At 44.4% G+C, this 19,334-nt stretch overlaps 1 protein-coding gene across 1 annotated transcript in view; it reads right to left on the bottom strand.

Moving 5' to 3' along the window:
- Positions 1–10,967: 10,967 nt before the first annotated feature.
- The window catches only part of TAPT1 (transmembrane anterior posterior transformation 1), a 247,801-nt gene continuing 239,434 nt past the window's right edge, over positions 10,968–19,334 (bottom strand). The window contains exon 14 of the mRNA XM_029590601.1: positions 10,968–13,283. Within this exon, the coding sequence (XP_029446461.1) occupies positions 13,048–13,283 (236 nt within the window). The 3' untranslated portion in view covers positions 10,968–13,047. The remainder of the gene's footprint in view (positions 13,284–19,334) is intronic.

The raw sequence follows: 19,334 nt of genomic DNA, 5'->3' as shown, positions 1-19,334 counted from the left end.
CATGCAAAAATAACAGCCTGTGACTGGGAAGACCCAGGTTTGTACCTGGACAGAGTACTTTTTGTCCTGACATTAGCCTAGCCTCCAGGAATCCCAAAGATCCACCAGTCCTGAATACTCTCCAAGAGGTACTATCACCAGTAAACATTGTTTTATTTGGGATCACAACAGCCTTGTAAGGTATCACAGTAGCAAAATCTGGAACAGAAGTCTCTGGGGAAAAAAAACACATTTGTTAATTCAAAGCACATTCTAGAAAAATACCCCTATGGCTACAGATTTGGTCAAGACTCCAGAATCATTCTTGGCTAGCATGGATACAAGGTCAGGCTTGCCAGGCCTGGATTCAGAATTCAGCAAGGAACATTTTAAGAGCAGGCAGGGCCAGCGCAGAGTCAGGCACTGAAATCATCTCTTTTGGAAAGAAATGTAGGTTCTGGAGCATGACTGCCAAGGCCTTCACAAGATCAGGCTCCTTTGCTGGGTACAGGTAATGTACAGCATTCTCTACAGGTCTACTAGCTGCAGCTTTCACTATAGCCGACTCCATGGATCTAAGGTCTGATGTGGTTTTGGTTGGAGTGCACTCCGTGGGGCTACCCATGGCTCCAAAGAAAGAACTCTTCACAAACATCGGCTCTGGTACTACTCCATCAAGGATTGCCCTCTATGGCTTGCATTCCATTGCAGGTCTAGATGAAGCACCTTCTGTAGGCATTGAATCAGGCTCAATGTCTTGACAAGAGCAGAGGCTGTTTCTAGAGGCAGAAGAGTACCTTTCACAGGTACAAGCTAGACAACTTATAAAGAAAGGTAGACTCCAGGTTTATCTCCAACATGTTCAGAATACAGTCCAATTTCTTTAGAATGCTCTGAATATGCTGCATACTATTTGTCATTCAAGTAATGAGTTCGGCAAGGTCAGAACTGTCTTTTGCTAAGCCAGGTATAGGGTTAGGCTCCACTACTCCAGAAGTAACGGCCATCTTATTCTCTATAGACAGCAATATGGAGCACGGCTGGTGGGTAACTGCTGGCTTAATTTCTTTCAAGGCTTGTCCCTGGGTGGCTTGCCTTTGACAGGCTGTCAGACCAGAAATAAGGTTCAAACTCAGATATGGTAATTTCACCTGGTTTTCAAACTTTCTAGCCAGTGAACAAAATACCCTTTAAAGTTCTGCTTGATTGGATAGTTTTTCAGGGGTAAGAACCAGTTGAAGGCTTCACCTCGAAATATGAAGATTACTGCCTTTATGTTGATCATCTCATTTGTGAAGTGGGGTAGAGTACTCTGGACAGGTATAACATTGGTCAGTATACCCCTGGAGCAGTTCTCTGGTGCCAAAGCTCTTGGGGTATGGTGGATCTCTGTACTACTGACCCTAGCTTTGGTGGAGGAGAAGTATTTTTGCCTGAAAAACTGTAGGTAACAGTATTTGCCAGTTTCCAGTGGGCATAAAGGCAAAAAGAGCATTTGTGTCAGTGCTAGAAAGGTGTTTTTTTTTTTGTTTTGTTTTGCAGGCACAGGTTTTTCTTTATAAAGTAGAGCAGGGGCTGATCCGATCCTGGCAGTGCTTTAGGCTCTCTAAAGCTCTGCTTTGGGGCAACCAAGAAAGCTTTGGGATTTCTTCAGGCTGTGGACTGGAACCACTCCTGAGTCTGAGAATCTGCTGCTCTTATGATTCTCCTACAGATGCATCTCAGTTTGTGTTATCAGTAATAGTATTACTGAAGAAAGAGACCCCTTCAAAAACCAGTATTGGCATCCCTCATTAAACTCCTGGAGGTTTTCTTGCCTACCCTCAAATTCTGCTTGGTATGGGGGTAAGAAGCACCCTACCCAGGTCCCATGCTTGTGTTTCAAGGTGCTCGATATGAAGCACAGAAAGTCTCTTTAGAGTAAGATTAATGAGACCTCATTCAAATGTACTTCCTCTTGGTAAGACTAAAACAAGGTTTCAGGAACTGAACTGCATAACAGGTTTAATAGCATAGGCTTCAGAGAAAGCAGGTTTACAGGATGTGCCACTCTGCTTGTGCAGAGAACTGAAGCGACAGGTTTGTAAGTTCTCCCAGCACCTGGGGTGAAATCCACTTTGCATTTCAGAAATAAATCCTATCTCCTTGTTTGGAACACTTGCTATACTTTAATAATTTTAAGGTCCATATTCAGAGGCATTTAGACAGATAACTCAGATGGTGTTCAGCTAAATGAATATTTGGGAACTTATCTAGCTAAATGTTAGCCAGATACAGGGCCAGTGCAAGAGTATTTGGCACCCTAGGCAAACTTTTGGTCATGCACCCCCATACCTCCAACTTACCACCTATTTGTGCAACTCCAAAACAGTAGGGATGTGAATCGGGCTTCGGATGATTGAAAATATCGTTGATATTTGTTTATCGGGTGGCCTTTGCCCTCATATGTCACATAATGAGGGCAAAGGTAGCGCCGGCGCCATTTTGAATACTGGCAATGCGGCCCGAGTGCAGGAGGTTGTTCCCGGACCCCCGCTGGACTTTTGGCAAGTCTTGTGGGGGTCAGGAGGCCCCCCCAAGCTGGCCAAAAGTCCCTGGGGGTCCAGCGGGGGTCCGGGAGCAATCTCCTGCACTCGTGCCGTCTGGTGCCAGGAACCAAAATGGCGCCGATAGCCTTGCCCTTACAATGTCACAGGGGCTACCGGTGCCATTGGTCATCCCCTGTCACATGGTAGGAGCACAAGACCGCGCCGGCCATCCAATGCTCCTACCATGTGACAGGATCCGGCCAAAGGCACAGATACCCTGTCACAAGGTAAGGGCAAAGGATGGCCCGGTATGCGGAGGACGGACCGGAGCGGGAGATCGCGTGAGATCACTCCCGGGACCCCCACTGGACCACCAGGTACCTGTAAAAAGGTTTTGGGGTGGTCGGGAGGGTGGGGGAAGCTAAGGGGTTACTTTTTAAAGAGTCAGGGTGGGTTTTTTGTTTATCGGCTGGGCAGCCGATAAACAAAACGCGATCAGGCCCGATGGGGAAAAAACCCACATGTGAATCTGAACCGGAATCCGAACCGATTCCGGTTCCGATTCACATCTCTACAAAACAGTGCTCCATTCTTTGGCAGTACTGACTTTACCCCTCTGGGCCTCATGCTGTCTAAAAGTGCGGCTGCACTTTTGAATATACCTCCAAAATCCTGCTAACTTTGCTATCCGGACAGTGGCTGAAATTGGACTTCTTCATGACTAGCTGAGGCAGTGCTAAGATCTTTGAAGTCAAGGTATAAGCAAAAAACTCCAGGTTATACCTTTTTTTTCCCAGCAGTGCTAAGCAAATTACTCTGGATCAAACAAAACTCTGGAGAGCGAAGGATGAGATTTCTGGCAAATTGTCAAGGTTGAAGAACTCCCTGCAGCGCATGAGTCAGCTTCAGTTTAGAGTAAATGCAAGCATTTATTTAAACATAATATAGCAATAGGAATAACACAAACGCAGTCCAAGATCCATTCTGAGTCAATTAATCCAATTACATCAATCTTCTATATATCTGACAGAATAAAATGAACATAAGATATGCCATACTGGGTCAGACCAAGGGTCCATCAAGCCCAGTATCCTGTTTCCAACAATAGCCAATCCAAGTCGTAAGTACCTGGCAAGTACCCAAACAGATAAATCACAATCTACTATTGCTAATTAATTACCATAATAGCAGTTTATGGATTTTTCCTCTAGGAACGTATCCAAACCTTTTTAAAACCCAGTTACACTAACTGCTGTAACCACATCCTCTAGCAATGAATTCTAGAGCTTAACTATGCACTGAGTGAAAAAAATTTTCTTCGATTTGTTTTAAATGTTGAGATTACTTACCTGATAATCTCCTTTTCCTTAGTGTAGACAGATGGACTCAGAACGAATGGGTATAGTATGCTCGTGCTAGCAGTTGGAGACGGATCTGACGTCAGCACGGGTATATATACCCCCACAGGAAGCCTAGCAACTCAGTAATCTTCCTTGCAAAAGCTGTTATGGATGTGTGTACTGACACTCAGTGAAATAGTGAAACAGGATTCCCCTGACCGATTGATAGTAGCAGGAGACCGCCAGCATTCACAACCGGAAGACACCTGGTAGAGTGTACGCTCTTATGGAAACAGATGACATGGCTTACCTTGAATCGGTGAAACCCATGTACACAGGCAGCTGGGTGGGATGCTGAGTCCATCTGTCTACACTAAGGAAAAGGAGATTATCAGGTAAGTAATCTCAACATTTCCTGGCGTGTAGCCAGATGGACTCAGAACGAATGGGATGTACAAAAGCTTTACTCCCAGCCTGGGCGGGAGGCTGCCTGAGGACCATGTAGGACCGCCTTCGCAAATGCTGTGTCCTCCCTGGCCTGGACATCCAGACGGTAGAATCTGGAGAAGGTATGGAGGGAGGACCATGTCGCCGCTTTACATATTTCTGCAGGCGACAGCATCCAGGATTCTGCCCAGGATGCCGCTTATGCTCTGGTAGAATGAGCCTTGACCTGTAGAGGCGGAGATTTCCCAGCCTCTACGTAAGCTGCTCTGCTAACTTCTTTAATCCAGCGGGCGATGGTAGGCCGAGAGGCCGCTTCACCTTGTTTCTTTCCGCTGTGCAGGACGAACAGATGGCCTGTCTTTCGTACGTCTTGTGTCACTTCCAGATATCTGGGCAGCAATCTGCCAATGTCGAGATGGCGTAATAAACGCCCTTCTTCAGATTTCTTCAAACCCGCCGTGGTAGGCAAGGATATGGTTTGGTTAAGATGAAACAGTGAAACCACTTTAGGTAGAAAGGAGGGAACCGTCCGAAGATGGATAGCCTCAGGAGTGATTCTGAGAAAGGGATCACGGCAGGACAGTGCTTGTATCTCTGAGATGCGGCGTGCTGAACATACGGCCAGCAAGAACACCATCTTCAAGGTTAGAGAACGGAGAGACAGGCCCCGAAGAGGTCTGAAGGTGGAACCCGCGAGGAAATCCAAAACAAGATTGAGGTTCCATAAGGGCACAGGCCACTTCAGTGGCGGACAAATATGCTTGACTCCTTGCAGGAAGCGAGAAACATCTGGGTGCTTGGCAATGGTCTTGCCATCCCTCCTGGGACCGTAGCAAGACAGCGCAGCCACCTGAACCTTGATGGAGCTGAGGGAGAGACCCTTCTGAAGCCCATCCTGCAGGAAATCCAGAACAATAGGGATTGTGGTCGCATGTGGATTGGTGCCATGAGTGTCGCACCATGCTTCAAATACTCTCCAGATCCTGACGTAGGTGAGGGATGTGGAAAACTTGCGGGCTCGGAGGAGTGTATCCATCACGGGCTCCGAGTAACCTCTTTTCTTCAGTCTAGCCCTCTCAATGGCCAGACCGTAAGAGAGAATTGAGCCGGATCCTCGTGGAGGGTGGGACCTTGACGTAGAAGGTCCCAGAGAGGAGGCAGGGGAAGGGGCTCCCTTGCCAGTAGTCTTCTCATGTCCGCATACCAGGGTCTTCTTGGCCAGTCTGGTGCCACTAGAAGAACTAGGCCCCGGTGTTTCTGAATCTTGTGGATGATGGCGCCCAGCAGAGGCCACGGAGGAAAGGGGTACAGCAGAGTCCCTGGAGGCCATGGCTGAACCAGGGCATCGATTCCGTGTGAGAACGGGTCGCGCTTGCGGCTGAAGTAGCTGAGTACTTGAGCATTGGACCTGTCCGCTAGTAAGTCCATGTCCGGAATCCCCCAGTGATCCACAATCATCTGGAAGGCTGTGGGTGACAGCTGCCACTCTCCCGAATCTAGGCTTTCTCTGCTGAGGAAGTCTGCCGCGGTATTGTCCTTCCCGGCAATGTGGATGGCGGTGATATCCTGAAGATTCGCCTCTGCCCAAGCCATCAGCGGGGCTATCTCCAGAGATACCTGTTGGCTTCTGGTTCCGCCCTGACGATTGATGTATGCCACCGTGGTGGCGTTGTCGGGCATCACTCTGACTGCTCTGTTCTTCAGTCTGTGAGCAAATCGTAGGCATGCCAATCGGACTGCCCGGGCCTCTAGACTGTTGATGTTCCACGCTGACTCTTCTCTGTTCCACCGCCCTTGTGTGGTGAGTTCTTCGCAATGTTCTCCCCAGCCGCTCAGGCTGGCATCTGTGGTGAGCAGAGTCCAAGTGGGGGAGGACATCTTCGACCCCCTGCCCGTGTGGTTGGGCTGCAACCACCACCGCAACTGGGTCCGTACTCTGGCTGGCAGAGGTAGGTGCGTGGAATAGTTCCGGCAGCGGGGGCTCCAGCGAGAGAGCAGGGAGCGTTGTAGAGGTCTCATATGGGCCCTTGCCCAAGGTACCACTTCCAGGGTGGAGGCCATGAGACCGAGAACCTGCAGATAATCCCAAGCTATGGGCCGACTGGCTCCCATCAAATACCGGAGACACGACTGAAGTTTTAACTTTCTCTTGGCAGTGAGACTGACTGTGTCTGCCTGGATGTCGAACTGGACTCCCAGGTATTCCAGTGACTGGGAAGGCTGTAGGCAACTCTTGCTGAGGTTGACCACCGAGCCCAAGCTTTCCAGAAGGGCGATCACTCTGTCGGTTGCCTGATGGCTCTCCTCTCGTGATTTCGCCCTGATTAGCCAATCGTCTAGGTAGGGATGGACAAGAATTCCTTCCCGTCTGAGCGCCGCTGCTACCACTACGACCACCTTGGTGAAGGTCTGTGGTGACGTGGCCAACCCGAAGGGCAGAGCCCGGAATTGGAAGTGGCGTCCTAGAACCTTGAAGCGTAGGTAGCGCTGATGATCCGGATGGATCGGGATATGTAGGTAGGCTTCTGACAAGTCTAGGGCCGTGAGGAATTCTCCTGGCTGTACTGCATTCTTGACTGAGCACAGAGTTTCCATAAACCTCGGGACCCTTAAGTATCGATTGACTGACTTGAGGTCCAGTACGGGCCGAAAGGTGCCCCCTTTCTTGGGTACCATGAAATAAATAGAATAGTGTCCAGAATTCACTTCCCATGCAGGTACTGGGATGATGACTTTCAAGGAGAGGAGCCTCGCCAAGGTAGCTTCCAAAGCTGCCTTCTTGTGTATGGGGCATGAAGATTCCACAAACCTATCTGGAGGGAGATGATGAAAGTCCAGATAATACCCCTCTCGGATGATGGCGAGGACCCACTGGTCCGACGTAATCTCGACCCATCTGGGGTAGAAGAGGGTTAACCTGCCCCCTATGGCTCCATCCCCCAGATGAATCGGCGGATTCTCATTGTGAGGCGCGGCCGGGACCTGAACCCGGGCCGGCTCCCCTCTTGCGCTGCTTGGTCCGAAAGGACTGATTCCGGGCCTGAGGACGAGGCGCCTGGTAGCGACTCCTATAGGGAGTGAAGCGTTGGGAGTTTCTACCCCTAGGGGGTCTTGGAAAGGCGCGCTGGCCCCTTCTGAACCGATCTTCCGGCAGTCTAGGTACTGGAGAGGCACCCCATGTACTGGCCAGTTTATCAAGGTCACTGCCAAATAGGAAAGAGCCCTTAAAGGGCAATCTGGTGAGGCGTGTCTTTGAAGGCGCATCAGCTGACCATCTCCGGATCCAGAGTTGCCTCCTGGCGGATACGGAGGATGAGATCCCCTTAGCTGTTGTCCAGACCAGGTCTAATGCAGCATCCGTGAGGAACGAAAGAGCTGACTCCATGTCAGCTGCTGGAGCGTTGTTCCTAACCTGTGACAAACAGGCACGCGTCACCACTGTGCAGCAGGTCTCGATCCGCAAAGATAGAGCTGCCACCTCAAAGGTCTGTTTCAGAATGGCGTCCAGTCGCCGGTCATGAGGCTCCTTGAGGGCCGTCCCCCCTTCAACCGGAATGGTAGTGCGCTTGACCACAGCGCTAATCAAGGCGTCCACCTGAGGGCACGCCAGCAGGTCCTGGATAGCCGGTGCCAAAGGGTACATGCCCGTCAGGGCCCGGCCCCCTTTGAAGGAAGCCGCTGGTGCCGCCCATTCTAAATCTATCAGTTGTTGTGCCGCTTGCAAGAATGGAAAGTGGCGAGCTGTAGGACGAAGCCCTTCCAGCAGGGTATTCTGCGCAGAGGGTACCGTAGCGTGGGACCTTTAATATCCAACTCCGCCAGACACTGAGACACTAGGTCGGAGAGATCCTCCTTAGGGAAGAACCGCCTCATGGTTCTATATGGCTCAATCCCTGGGGGAAGTTCCCCTTGTCCGGGAGTTCGGACTCATCCGGTGAAACCTCCTGGTCTGATTGATCTGGACTGTCCAGCGGCGGGAGGTCCCGCTCACGATAAGGGCGTGAGGGTCCAGGAACAGGATCCGCAGGAGCCGCCACCGCAGCGGCAGCCGCAGCCACCGCAGGAACCGCAGAAACAGCAGGAACAACAGGAACAGCAGGAACCGCAGGGCCTGGACGGGAAGCCATTTGCATCTGTACAAAGGCATGAATCCCCTTAAAGAGATCCACCCAGGAAATTGAAGCAGCCTCTAATCGCCGGGGTACAAGATCCCCCGGGAGTCCCGATTGGTCGAGACTGCCCGCTAAATCCGGGGTAGCCCCTGGGGAACTGTCAGCAAATCGTGGCTGAGACTGGTCCTGGCCCGAGGGTCCCACGGCCTCCTCACATTGGGCACATAGGGAGTCTGGCTCTTCACTGTGCGTGGCTATAAGCTGGCATGCGGAGCAGAGGCCAAGGACTTTAATGCCGGAGGCAGGTGTCGCCGCCGCTGAAGACGCTGAGGCGTTCTGTTCCATTGAAAGTTATGCGCTGAATGAGAAGCGGCAATAATATATGCTTAATAGAACAGGCGCACAATAATAATAAGTATGCGGCAGCAATATGTGCTTAATACAACAGGCGCACAATAATAATAGTATGCGGCAGCAATAGGCGCTTAATACAACAGGCGCACAATAATAATAATATGCGGCAGCAATAGGCGCTTAATACAACAGGCGCACAATAATAATAATAATATGCGGCAGCAATATGCGCTTAATACAACAGGCGCACAAGAATAATAATAGGCGGCAGCAATATGCGCAAGTACCTTCACCGCCACGTTTGAGGATATGCACCCGCTGCCTCGTCCACGCCGGGACCGAGGTGCCTCGTATGCCTCACCCGAACCTCGCCCGGGGGCTATGTCCCTGCCGCGATTCGGCCACCGGACCGAGGTCTTAGACCTCCGGGGGATCACGGAAATTACCCCGGGAAACTCTACTGGGGGAGGGACCTTAGGGTATCACCGCAGGAGTGCGGGGCTCGATGTTGTAGAAGTTGTAGTTGAAAGAAAGTAGAAATAGAAAGTAGATTTGGAAAACACGCTCGCGAGCGTGCAGGCTCTCCAAACTGCTTTGGAGATGGAAATTACTAAGTTGCTACGCTTCCTATGGGGGTATATATACCCCGTGCTGACGTCAGATCCGTCTCCAACTGCTAGCACGCGGATACTATACCCATTCGTTCTGAGTCCATCTGGCTACACGCCAGGAAATGGTAGCTTTTTGATTCTAATTTCCTTCCACCCCTGCCATTAATACAGAGAGCAGTGTTGGAGCTGTATCAAAGTGAAGTATAAGGTTTAATGTTTGAGGGTAATAACAGTCATATCGAGCAAATTACCCCGATGTTTGTATACTCATACTGCTCAGATCAATGCCTTGTTAGATGTTGGCTGGACGTAAATCCTATTTCTTCATTCCCCCTACCATTGAAGCAGTGAGCTGCACTGGATATGCTTTCCAAGTGAAGTAACATGATTAATTTGTTAGGGGTAGTAACTGCCGCAACAAGCTAGCTACTCCCACGTTTGTTTATCCAGATTGTGCAATTCAGTCCTTGTTGGTTGTTGTCTGAATGTAAATCCTTTCTTCTTTCCCCCCTGCCGTTGAAGCAGAGAATTACGCTGGATATGCATTGAAAGTGAAGTATCAGGCTTAATTGGTTTGGGGTAGAAACCACTGCAACAAGCAAGCTACTCCCATGCTTATTTGTTTACCCAGACTGTGCTACCTTGTTGGTTTTTGCCTGAATGAAATCCACTTTTCCACATTTCCTCTTGCCATTGAAGCATAGAGCAATGTTGGTTGTTGCCTGACTGCAACAACATGTTTTGTGTTTCATTCTGAACACTGGATTAGTGTGGATTATATATATATTTTTGAATACAAATAAAATAAGTAAATCAGGATCTGTAAAGTACTTCTAAGCAATCCAAATTGGTTACAAGTTGGAGACAGGATGCTGGGCTTGATGATCACAGGGCTGAAAACCTGTATTGCATAATACAGAAAGAAGAATACTGCTACACACTGAGAAAATCAGTATATCTGTGACTACATTTAAAGGAGATAGAACAGTAATACAATTTTGGGGCTATTAATTCTGATGGCAATGAAGAAATTGAGTTGATTTTGAGAACAAGGTGGTCCAGATAAGTCTTATTAGTCATATTCAAGTTTGTGATGCTGCTGTTTTGTTATAAAATCTTGAAAAAAATCTGGAGTCACTTTGTTTAGGAAAGATTATAAAATTGAATTTATTGAGTTCCACAAGATGCATTTATAAAACCAGTACAGAATTAAGTTTTAACAGAACAAATGAAAATGATTCTCTTCTTCCTTTAGCAACTATAAAATTACTGAAAGACTTCATTACCACACAGCATTGACAAAATATTTTGAACTGTACTTTATGGTTTAATTTTCTATTTGCCTCAAAGCATAGCATTTATGTGACTCAAAATTACAAAAAAATATATATATTTAAATAAGTTCATGGTATCAAATTTCTTCACTTCGCTCCACCCCATCCTTCTTGCTACAAAACCTTTATACATTATTAATGATGGTGAAGACACATAAAGCACTATAGTGGTGTTGAGTTCCTGACAGTATCAATAACTGTAAAAGTAACACTATTCAAATTTTAGTGCCAGACTGAGCATAAAATCAGCACCCAAACAAGCTACCATTTATCCTCACCTTTGAGCTAGATACCATTGCTTTTTTTTTTTTTTTTAAATATAAGATCTTTGATGGGCATCCATTTTTTTCGAGCACCAGATCCAAGCGATTGTTACAGTAAGCTGACTGCATAACAGAGTCTTCATGAACAGCAACCTTAAGATGAAAATGTTCTCCTCACACTTTCAAATTCATGCATAACTTTACAAAATTACTCATCTGCAAATATCTTAGTTCCTTCAGCAACAAAATCTGAATTCCTATTGCTCATACCCAATGACATATCACAATTAAAATATATTTGGAAATAATTTCTATAGCTGGACTATTTTATCCTTTTAAGATGAGGCAAATCAAAAAAGTACAATTTTTGTCACATAAGGATTAACTACTACAAAATAATTACACAATCCAAATCAACTACACTGAGAAATAATTTAGGTTATGTGACGGTGTAACAGATGTTTTTTTAATAGCCAATTTAAAAAATACAATGCTATTATATTTTAATGAAAAATTCATTAAAATGTTTAATATATGATAGGAAAAGGCTGTCTTGAGATCAAATACTGCAGTGCAACCATACAGATAAAATGCAATTCATTCTTTAATTCATAGTTCTAAGATATCTTTGTCATGGATCTTGACACAAGAAATTAAGACTGTATTATTCTATACTTCATAAAAGTAATCTATCCTCGAGAAAATTATTTGACCTCTTCAGGAAATTCATCTAGAAATTTCCTTTTAAAATCCCACAAATAAAACTTGCACTTTTGAATTCAGAGTTATTTATTCTACTGGCATTTTTGTCCTACAACAACTGAGCCGCAACTTTACAGTCTAAACCAACTTGAAGTTTTCATCCTTTCCACCCTGTACTTAAAACAAAAAAAGAAAAAGCAAAGCCACTCCAATTCCATTTTTTTTTAAACATTGGCCTATTTTTCTATTATGGAAAAGTACAACTTGATAAAGTATAATTTCCCACTGCCACAAAAAAAAAAAAGTCAGTCAGTCTGAGAAATAAAGATTTCTAGAGAGTAAAATATTCACATTGTGAACATTCTTGCAAATATTTGGCAGAACTCAGTGTATTTATCATAAGCTTTATTTAGAAAACTTTAGTGAAAAAATGCAGAAAATGTCAAAATAAACCAGCTTTACAGTTTTACCCATAGAAATTGTTTTAAAAAGTGGAGTTTGCAAATGTAACAAACAAGTAAATGTCACTATTTGCTTATTTCAATAAAAATAAAATCTGAATAAACTGCATGATGAAAAAATTCACAGAAATGATACATTGTATGCAAATTCTTTGATGAAAAGCCTAGTATTTTCCATTTTCACACACCTCTACTGAAGAGCAAATATATATCGTGTCTGTAAATAACATTTTGCAAAATGCTGAAGCTGTTCTGACCTATTTTGCAAAGCCTTTATTTTTATCACACTCTAAATCCATCTGGACTAGTTTAGGGGAAAATAAGAAACTATTAACGTGCTACTTTAATATAAAGATAGCAGTTTTTCTTTAGCTTCAATGAATTTTTTCAAAACATTTCTGATGGCAAGAACAGTAATGACTTAATAGGTTTCCAATATCATGGTTAATACAATGTACGTTTTAAAAATGTTTTCCATAAATACCAATAGTGGAAGGTGAGAATTTATGTTTAGCTTGTTGTAGCATTTCAGGCACATCTTCATACCTAAAATTCCTAGAAGCATTTTTTTCTTTTGCAAGAAACCTTCTGCAACATCAAAGTAATTTTGATTGTGTGTTCTTGCATTTCCATATAAGAGAAACTTCAACTTTATCAAGTAAAAAAAAAAAAAAAAAAAAAAAAAAAGCAGTTCTCATAATTCTTGGAATTCTTCCATTAAAACTTCCAGACAGCCAAGTCAAAGTTCTCTGTTGTTAAATAACCTGACCTGCAACTAAATCAAGCTACCTGTGGGAAGAAATCAATATCAATTTTTCCATTAATAATTTAATATTTTAAATAAATATTTAAGCGCCATTTGTTGGAGCAGCCTTTTGATCCTGTTAGAAAATAATCTGCTGTCTATTCAAAGAATTCAGTCAATTCTGTTGCCACAAATGGTAAACCTGTCTATTTCCAGTAAATCTTTCTTTGATGATCTGTGTTTTAGTTCTGAACTTTCTTGGGTTATTTCTTTGTCGTCTTCTTCATCTGGAGTAGTCAGGAACTGATCAGAACTGCTTGTCACAAGAAGTGTAGAGGCACTTTCTGTCTGACATACAGGCTGACTGGTTATTGATGAAGGCGTTGAACTATCATCTGTGGCCATTCCTGTAGAAAAAAGCAAAATTCAGTACCTATGAATTTACAGAACATTTTTTGGTGTTTGATCAATTGTTTGTACATATATATTGCTTTAAATAATGAGATACGGTTACAATAATGTAACCAACATCCATATGAATTAAGGTATGGAAGTACAAAGTACATATATGACCAATAGCATAGAGGGAGTAAGGTGGAGCCAATTCATGCCTGTTTTATTTCTCGGTATTTTCTAGCCTGATAGCATGACATTACTTCTTAACATCCAACTCTCATTAAGATGTCATGTATAAATTGCAGCATTTAAAGTTTCCTTTCTTGCCCATCTCTTATGCCTAAATCAAGTATCTCAAATATTTCAAATCCAACAGCAAGATGTAGCACTTTCCAGATACTACTAAATATTCCTAGAAGAGTTTCAATTGCTCTGGAATGATCAAGATGGAGGAAATTCTGGATAGCAGGAGTTCCTCCTTGCAGCCTGACTAGGTCTCCCTGGTGAGCACAGCTGGTAAGCTTGGCACTTCTTAAACCTGCTCCTTCAGCACCTTTCCCTCCTACACAGTCTTAGATTAGCTATTTGAACTATGTGGTGCTGATCTGAGACTGAACTGCACGAGAGGGAGAGGCACCAGAGAAGCAGGATTGAAAAACACCAGGCCATCACCTCCATTCACCAGGGGGACAGGGTGGAAGAGGGGTCTGCAATTTTCTGGATATCTGGAGTGTGCAGTTAATGGGCCTTCAGATAAATGGTAATCTGCTGTATTTAGGCTTTTTATCCTCTCAAACAACTGTATGTACGATTTCAGTGGCAGACCCAATGAAAAATATTTAGGTTTTGTACTTGGCAATGCAGAGCATTTACTCCGTAATTTTTAGCTATATTTATCACAGTGAAGTGGTTTCAACAGCCATGGGAGAAAAACATATTACTTGCAATTTTTTTTTTTTTTTAGGTTTGACTGTGGCATTTTTTTTATGATTTCCATAAAAGTTCAGTATATTTCTGAAGATGCTAATATTTATGATATTAGGAATCCTCTGAAGATAATTTATTTTCAGGTGGATTTTCTAGAGCAGTAAATTACTGATTATTTCATAAATAAGTTATTTTCAATTGTTATTTATTCAAATGAGTTTAAAGGAAACTGTGATCATCAGGCAAAATAAAGTTATTTTACCATATATTTTTATGACTTTTCAAGACTGTTAATCTAGTTGTCCATGATTTGCTATTTCTGCCCCAAGACATGGTTTTCTCCCAATTCTGAAATCTAAAAATACAGACCTAATAATATTGTGATTACATCTATTAAGCAACAGTGTCCACACTTATCTATTTTCCCCTCCTACATAGCACTAGCAATGCCCATACTAGATAGAGTAATTAGTCAATGAATCCTAAGTATTACCCTGACAAGCAATTAGAAACCTGAAACACAAAGAACCTTAAAGTTCTAACGTGTCACACAGTCCTTCATTTACGAATAAATATTATTTTCAAAAGAATATTTAATTGAAAATATATGGAAAATCCAAAACAATAGTCCTTAAACAATGTTAACCAAAGTCACTTCTCAGAAAAGGTTAAAGAGAGAGGGTGAATATTGCAGCGACACAATCAGGCCTCCCCCAGTTCCCTCCCAGTCCGCTCCAGTTAAGGAGCGGAATGGGAAGGAACTTCCCTACCCGCCTACCTAATTTTCCTTCAGTTTCCCCTCTTCACCCTGACCCCTAACCCCCTACCTATCTACCCCAATGTTATTTCTCTACTTACTACTCCTCTGGAGCAGAAGCAAGTTATGGCCAGCGCGCACTTCCCTGGGACAGCGACTAATTGCCACTTTCTTGGCCGGCCTCTGTCCCGCCCCGACCACGCCCCTGGCCTGCCCCTTTTTCAGGGCCCAGCACTTGTGCACGTACCGGGGTTTACGTGTGTGGCTGGGCCTATATAAAATGCACGCAGTGCGCGCAAGGCCCAGCCACACACATAAACCCTGTGTTTTATGCGTGTAGGCCTTTGAAAATTTTGCCAATATTCCTTACAGTCACCAGAAAAACTGTTCTCACGCTAAAGCCAAGTATCAGGAAACCTTACAGAAGCTTACAATCATGGACCTTAAATCCAGCTAACAAGTGTTCACCATTGCACGATTACTGGGACTCCCTTCTTCCAACAAGGGCTGTGAATGCTGGCTCTGCAGCATTCTCTAGCTCCAGCAGATCTAGGATGCAAAGACCTGATGCAGGAATCAAACAGGTCCTCTGCATGGCAATGCATAATACTGCCACTGTCACCAAGCCAGTCACAAGTCATTTTTAAATAGCAATGTCTTGAGCACCATTTGTCATGCACATTAACGAATCCCTCTAACAAACAGAGAAAATAGAAGATATATGTTTGCATGAAACAAGGTCAGAGAAATTAATAGCTAAAAGATTATGACAAGATGAAAAGTTAGAGGTACTGAAAAAAAAATCAAACTGCTAGCAACTTTCTTTCCTGCTGAAGTGCAGCTGATAAAGTAGATTATAATAGAATGAGAAAATTGGTTACATAAAAAAAACCCAAAAAACTAAAAGAAGCGTCTGCAAAGGTAAAAGTTAGAAATGAGGTGTGGACATTGTTTAAAAATACCATTTTGGAAGCCTAGATACAATGTATTCCATACCTTAAAAAAGGTAAAAGAAAGACCAAACAACGACCAGCATCGTTTATTGGTGAGGTAAAGGAAACAGTTAAAGCTGAAAGGGTATCATTAAAAAATGGAAAGCAGAGCCAAATGATCAAAATAGGCAAGAGTACAAGCACTGGCAAGTTGAATGTAAAACAGAAGACAGATGGGCAAGAGAGAATTTGAGAAGTTTACCAGCGAGTCAAATATATTTAGAGCACAAAGCATGTGAGGAAATCAGCTGGGCTGCTAAATGACTGATGGGCAAAAGAGGTGCTTAGGGAAGACAAGGAAATAGAAAATCTGGATGACTTTTTTGCCTTGGTCTTTATTGAGGAGGATGTTGGGAACATATTCACACTTGAAACATTCCATAATGGTGGAGATTTTAAGCAACTAAAACATATCCACAACAATGGAGGATGTAATAGATCCAATTGACAAATGAAAGAAAAACAAATCACCAGAACCGGATGGCATCCACCCAGAGTTCTAAAGAACTAAAACATGAAATGGCTAACCTGTACTAGTAATCTGTAACTTATTTAAAACAGCCATATTACCTGAAGACTAGAAGGTGGCCACTGTGATGCTGATTTTTAAAAAGCACTCTGGGATGATCTGGGAAACTATAGGCCAGTGAAGATAACAGTGGAAAAATGGTAGAAGCCACTCTTAAAAACAAAATCACTGGCCATATAAACAAACATGGCTTAAAGGGGAAGACTCAGTTTTAGCAAAAGGAAGTCTTGCTTTAATAATCTTAGATTTGTTTTAAAATTCTTTATTTATAAACTTTTAAATTACATGCTGCAGATGACAGGACAGCTTGAGGATGAGGAGACGGAACCTTGTCTTCCTCGGAGCCTCGAGGGAGACCGGTGCCTGGCACTGGAACCAGTGAGGACCGCCTTGGGCCCTTAGCTTCGATGAAAGTTGATGCCTCGTCCGTGCGAGGCTGATTCGGGGATGTCTCCTTGAGCTTGGAGTCATGGGAGGAAGATAACCAATGATGGTGCTTTCTCACAATGCTCGGCCTAGTCTTTCCACGGTGCTGAGGGTGATGGTGATGAACCAGATCTAGAATGGGAAGAAATAGACATGGACCAATCCCCAGCCTCTAACTTGATCTGGGGAACCAGAAGAGGAGATGGCAGGACAGGAATGGTACCTACCGGGTCCCTCCTTGCCCTTAGGAGTCGATGCCCCTGATACTGAGTTTGAGGGCTCCGACTGTTTGGGCCCAAACAACTTCTCCATCTTATCAAGGCATGGATCTGGGGGTCATCAAAGCGTGCAAGGGTGTCATCTGGGTGCAAAACACAGCAACGCACAAAATACAGATCTCATGGGAGTCTGTGATGGACATAGTCCGGGGGAACTGGGGGCAGCGGCGGAACCCAGATGATGCAATCGAAAAAAAGAGACCGATGAGTGGTCGATAGCCAGCGGCACCTGGAGGACAGCACAGTTTGTGATCGACCGCAGAGAACAGGCACTTACCGCGACGCCTTCTAACTAAGGGCCGGAGAATGATCGAGGGACCCGGCGAGAGAAGAAAACAGAATGAGACTCAATTGGAAGTTTTCCAATTGAGAAAAAACACGAGCTCCAACTCCACGAGACGAATGCTCTGCGGAAAGAGAGAGACTGAAGAGGGACCCTGCATGGACATGAGGATAGTGGTATGCTGGGCATGCTTAGAGCGCTTGGTCAAAGTTCTAGAAACTTTGACAGAAGTTTTCTGTGCCGGGCTCCATCTGATGATGTCACCCACATGTGAGGACTACCATCCTGCTTGTCCTAGGAGAAAATTAAATATAAAACATCAATCATAAAAGTAAAAAGAATACATATTTCAAAAACAGCTGATGTCTAGAACATTAAAAATTTATATAAAATTTGTTTACAAATTGCACAAACACCAATAAAATATTTCAAAACAGCAGAGTCATCAAATAATGCCCAATAATTAGAATTAAAGATTAAACAAATCTCTTTTTCTATACATGAGAATTTTTAATTTCTATTCACCTGCAACTGCTGTGGACTATTAAGGGACAGGAGGGAGAGAAGGAGAAGCGGCCGCATAAACTTTCGCCTCTGTTATACACACAGGTTCATTCTCTCTCATACAGACACTTTCAGATGCTCCCTCTCTCACATAAACTGTCACATGCTCACTCATTCACACACACACTCCCCTTTCACATATATTCTCAATGACATGTACACACTCACTGACACACACATGCTGCTGTCACTGATACATATGCTCTCCCACATAGGCTTTCACTGACACATATGCTTTGGCATACACACATGCTCTCATTCACATATACTGACACATACTTGTTGTCACTGACATATACTCACACACAAACATACACAAGTTCACATATGCTCTGACACAAAAATGCTGTGCTGGTAACTCAGGAAGCTCCCTTTTACCACAAAGATCTTCAGCAACATGTGCCCCTTGAAAAAAGTATCTCAGTAGCGCATCAGTGTTGTGCACAGACCATGGTGTGATGCCAATCAGCAAAGAAGAATTATTTAGCAAGGCGGAAGAGGGAAGGTGTGTTATTTGCTCGTATGCCCTGGGGTCCCTGCTTGCAACAGCAGTAGCAGCAGCAGATTGTACACTTTGGGTTACCTTAGGGCAGCTGCAGTGCACAGAGACTGGTGCTGATTATCGGCACACCCAAAAGTTACAGGGTAGGTCTGTGCGCTGAAAATATAAATTTTTTTTAAACTTCACATGGTATCCCTGGGGAGAGAAACTCGCCAGCCCAGGGGGAACAGAGGGCTTATTTTCCATCAGCCAGCCTCAATGGGTTTATAGTGACTCGGACTTGGAGAGCAGGGATGGAAGACTCTAGGCCTGGGGTCGTCTTGTGCTGTTTGCTGAGCCTGCTCTTTGACACCAAAGCCTATTACTGTTTCTACCTCGTTCTGTGCATTTCAGTCTCTCTGCGTCAGGCTGGGTTCTGCTGGTGGCGGGCAGGTTTCTTCACCTCTCTCTGTCGTCAGGCACACCCCCCTCTGCTGATTGGCCCCAAGCCTTATTGACCCGTTTTACAGTGTCCAGTTACCCTTTTAACCGGACACTGTAGAATTACCTGTAAAACTGGAAAGTTGGTCACCCTACTCCTATCCAGCAGGCTTTAGCATCTTTTTACTCTCACCTTGATGGCTGCTGTCTTACCCGCCAAAACAAGTTCTTCTCTAGTTAGCACTGCGCAGCTCTCTGAGTTTGAGCCACGTAGTGGCTTGAGATTAAGACAAGGGCTGATATAAAAACACTGGGGGCATCAAAATCCCAGATGCCACAGAGAAATTTTTAGTCACCATGCATTAGGAATATCTTCCAGCAATC

The sequence above is a fragment of the Rhinatrema bivittatum genome, chromosome 1, assembly GCF_901001135.1.
Source record: "Rhinatrema bivittatum chromosome 1, aRhiBiv1.1, whole genome shotgun sequence".
Lineage (NCBI taxonomy): Eukaryota > Metazoa > Chordata > Amphibia > Gymnophiona > Rhinatrematidae > Rhinatrema > Rhinatrema bivittatum.
This window is presented reverse-complemented; position numbering and strand designations above follow the sequence as displayed.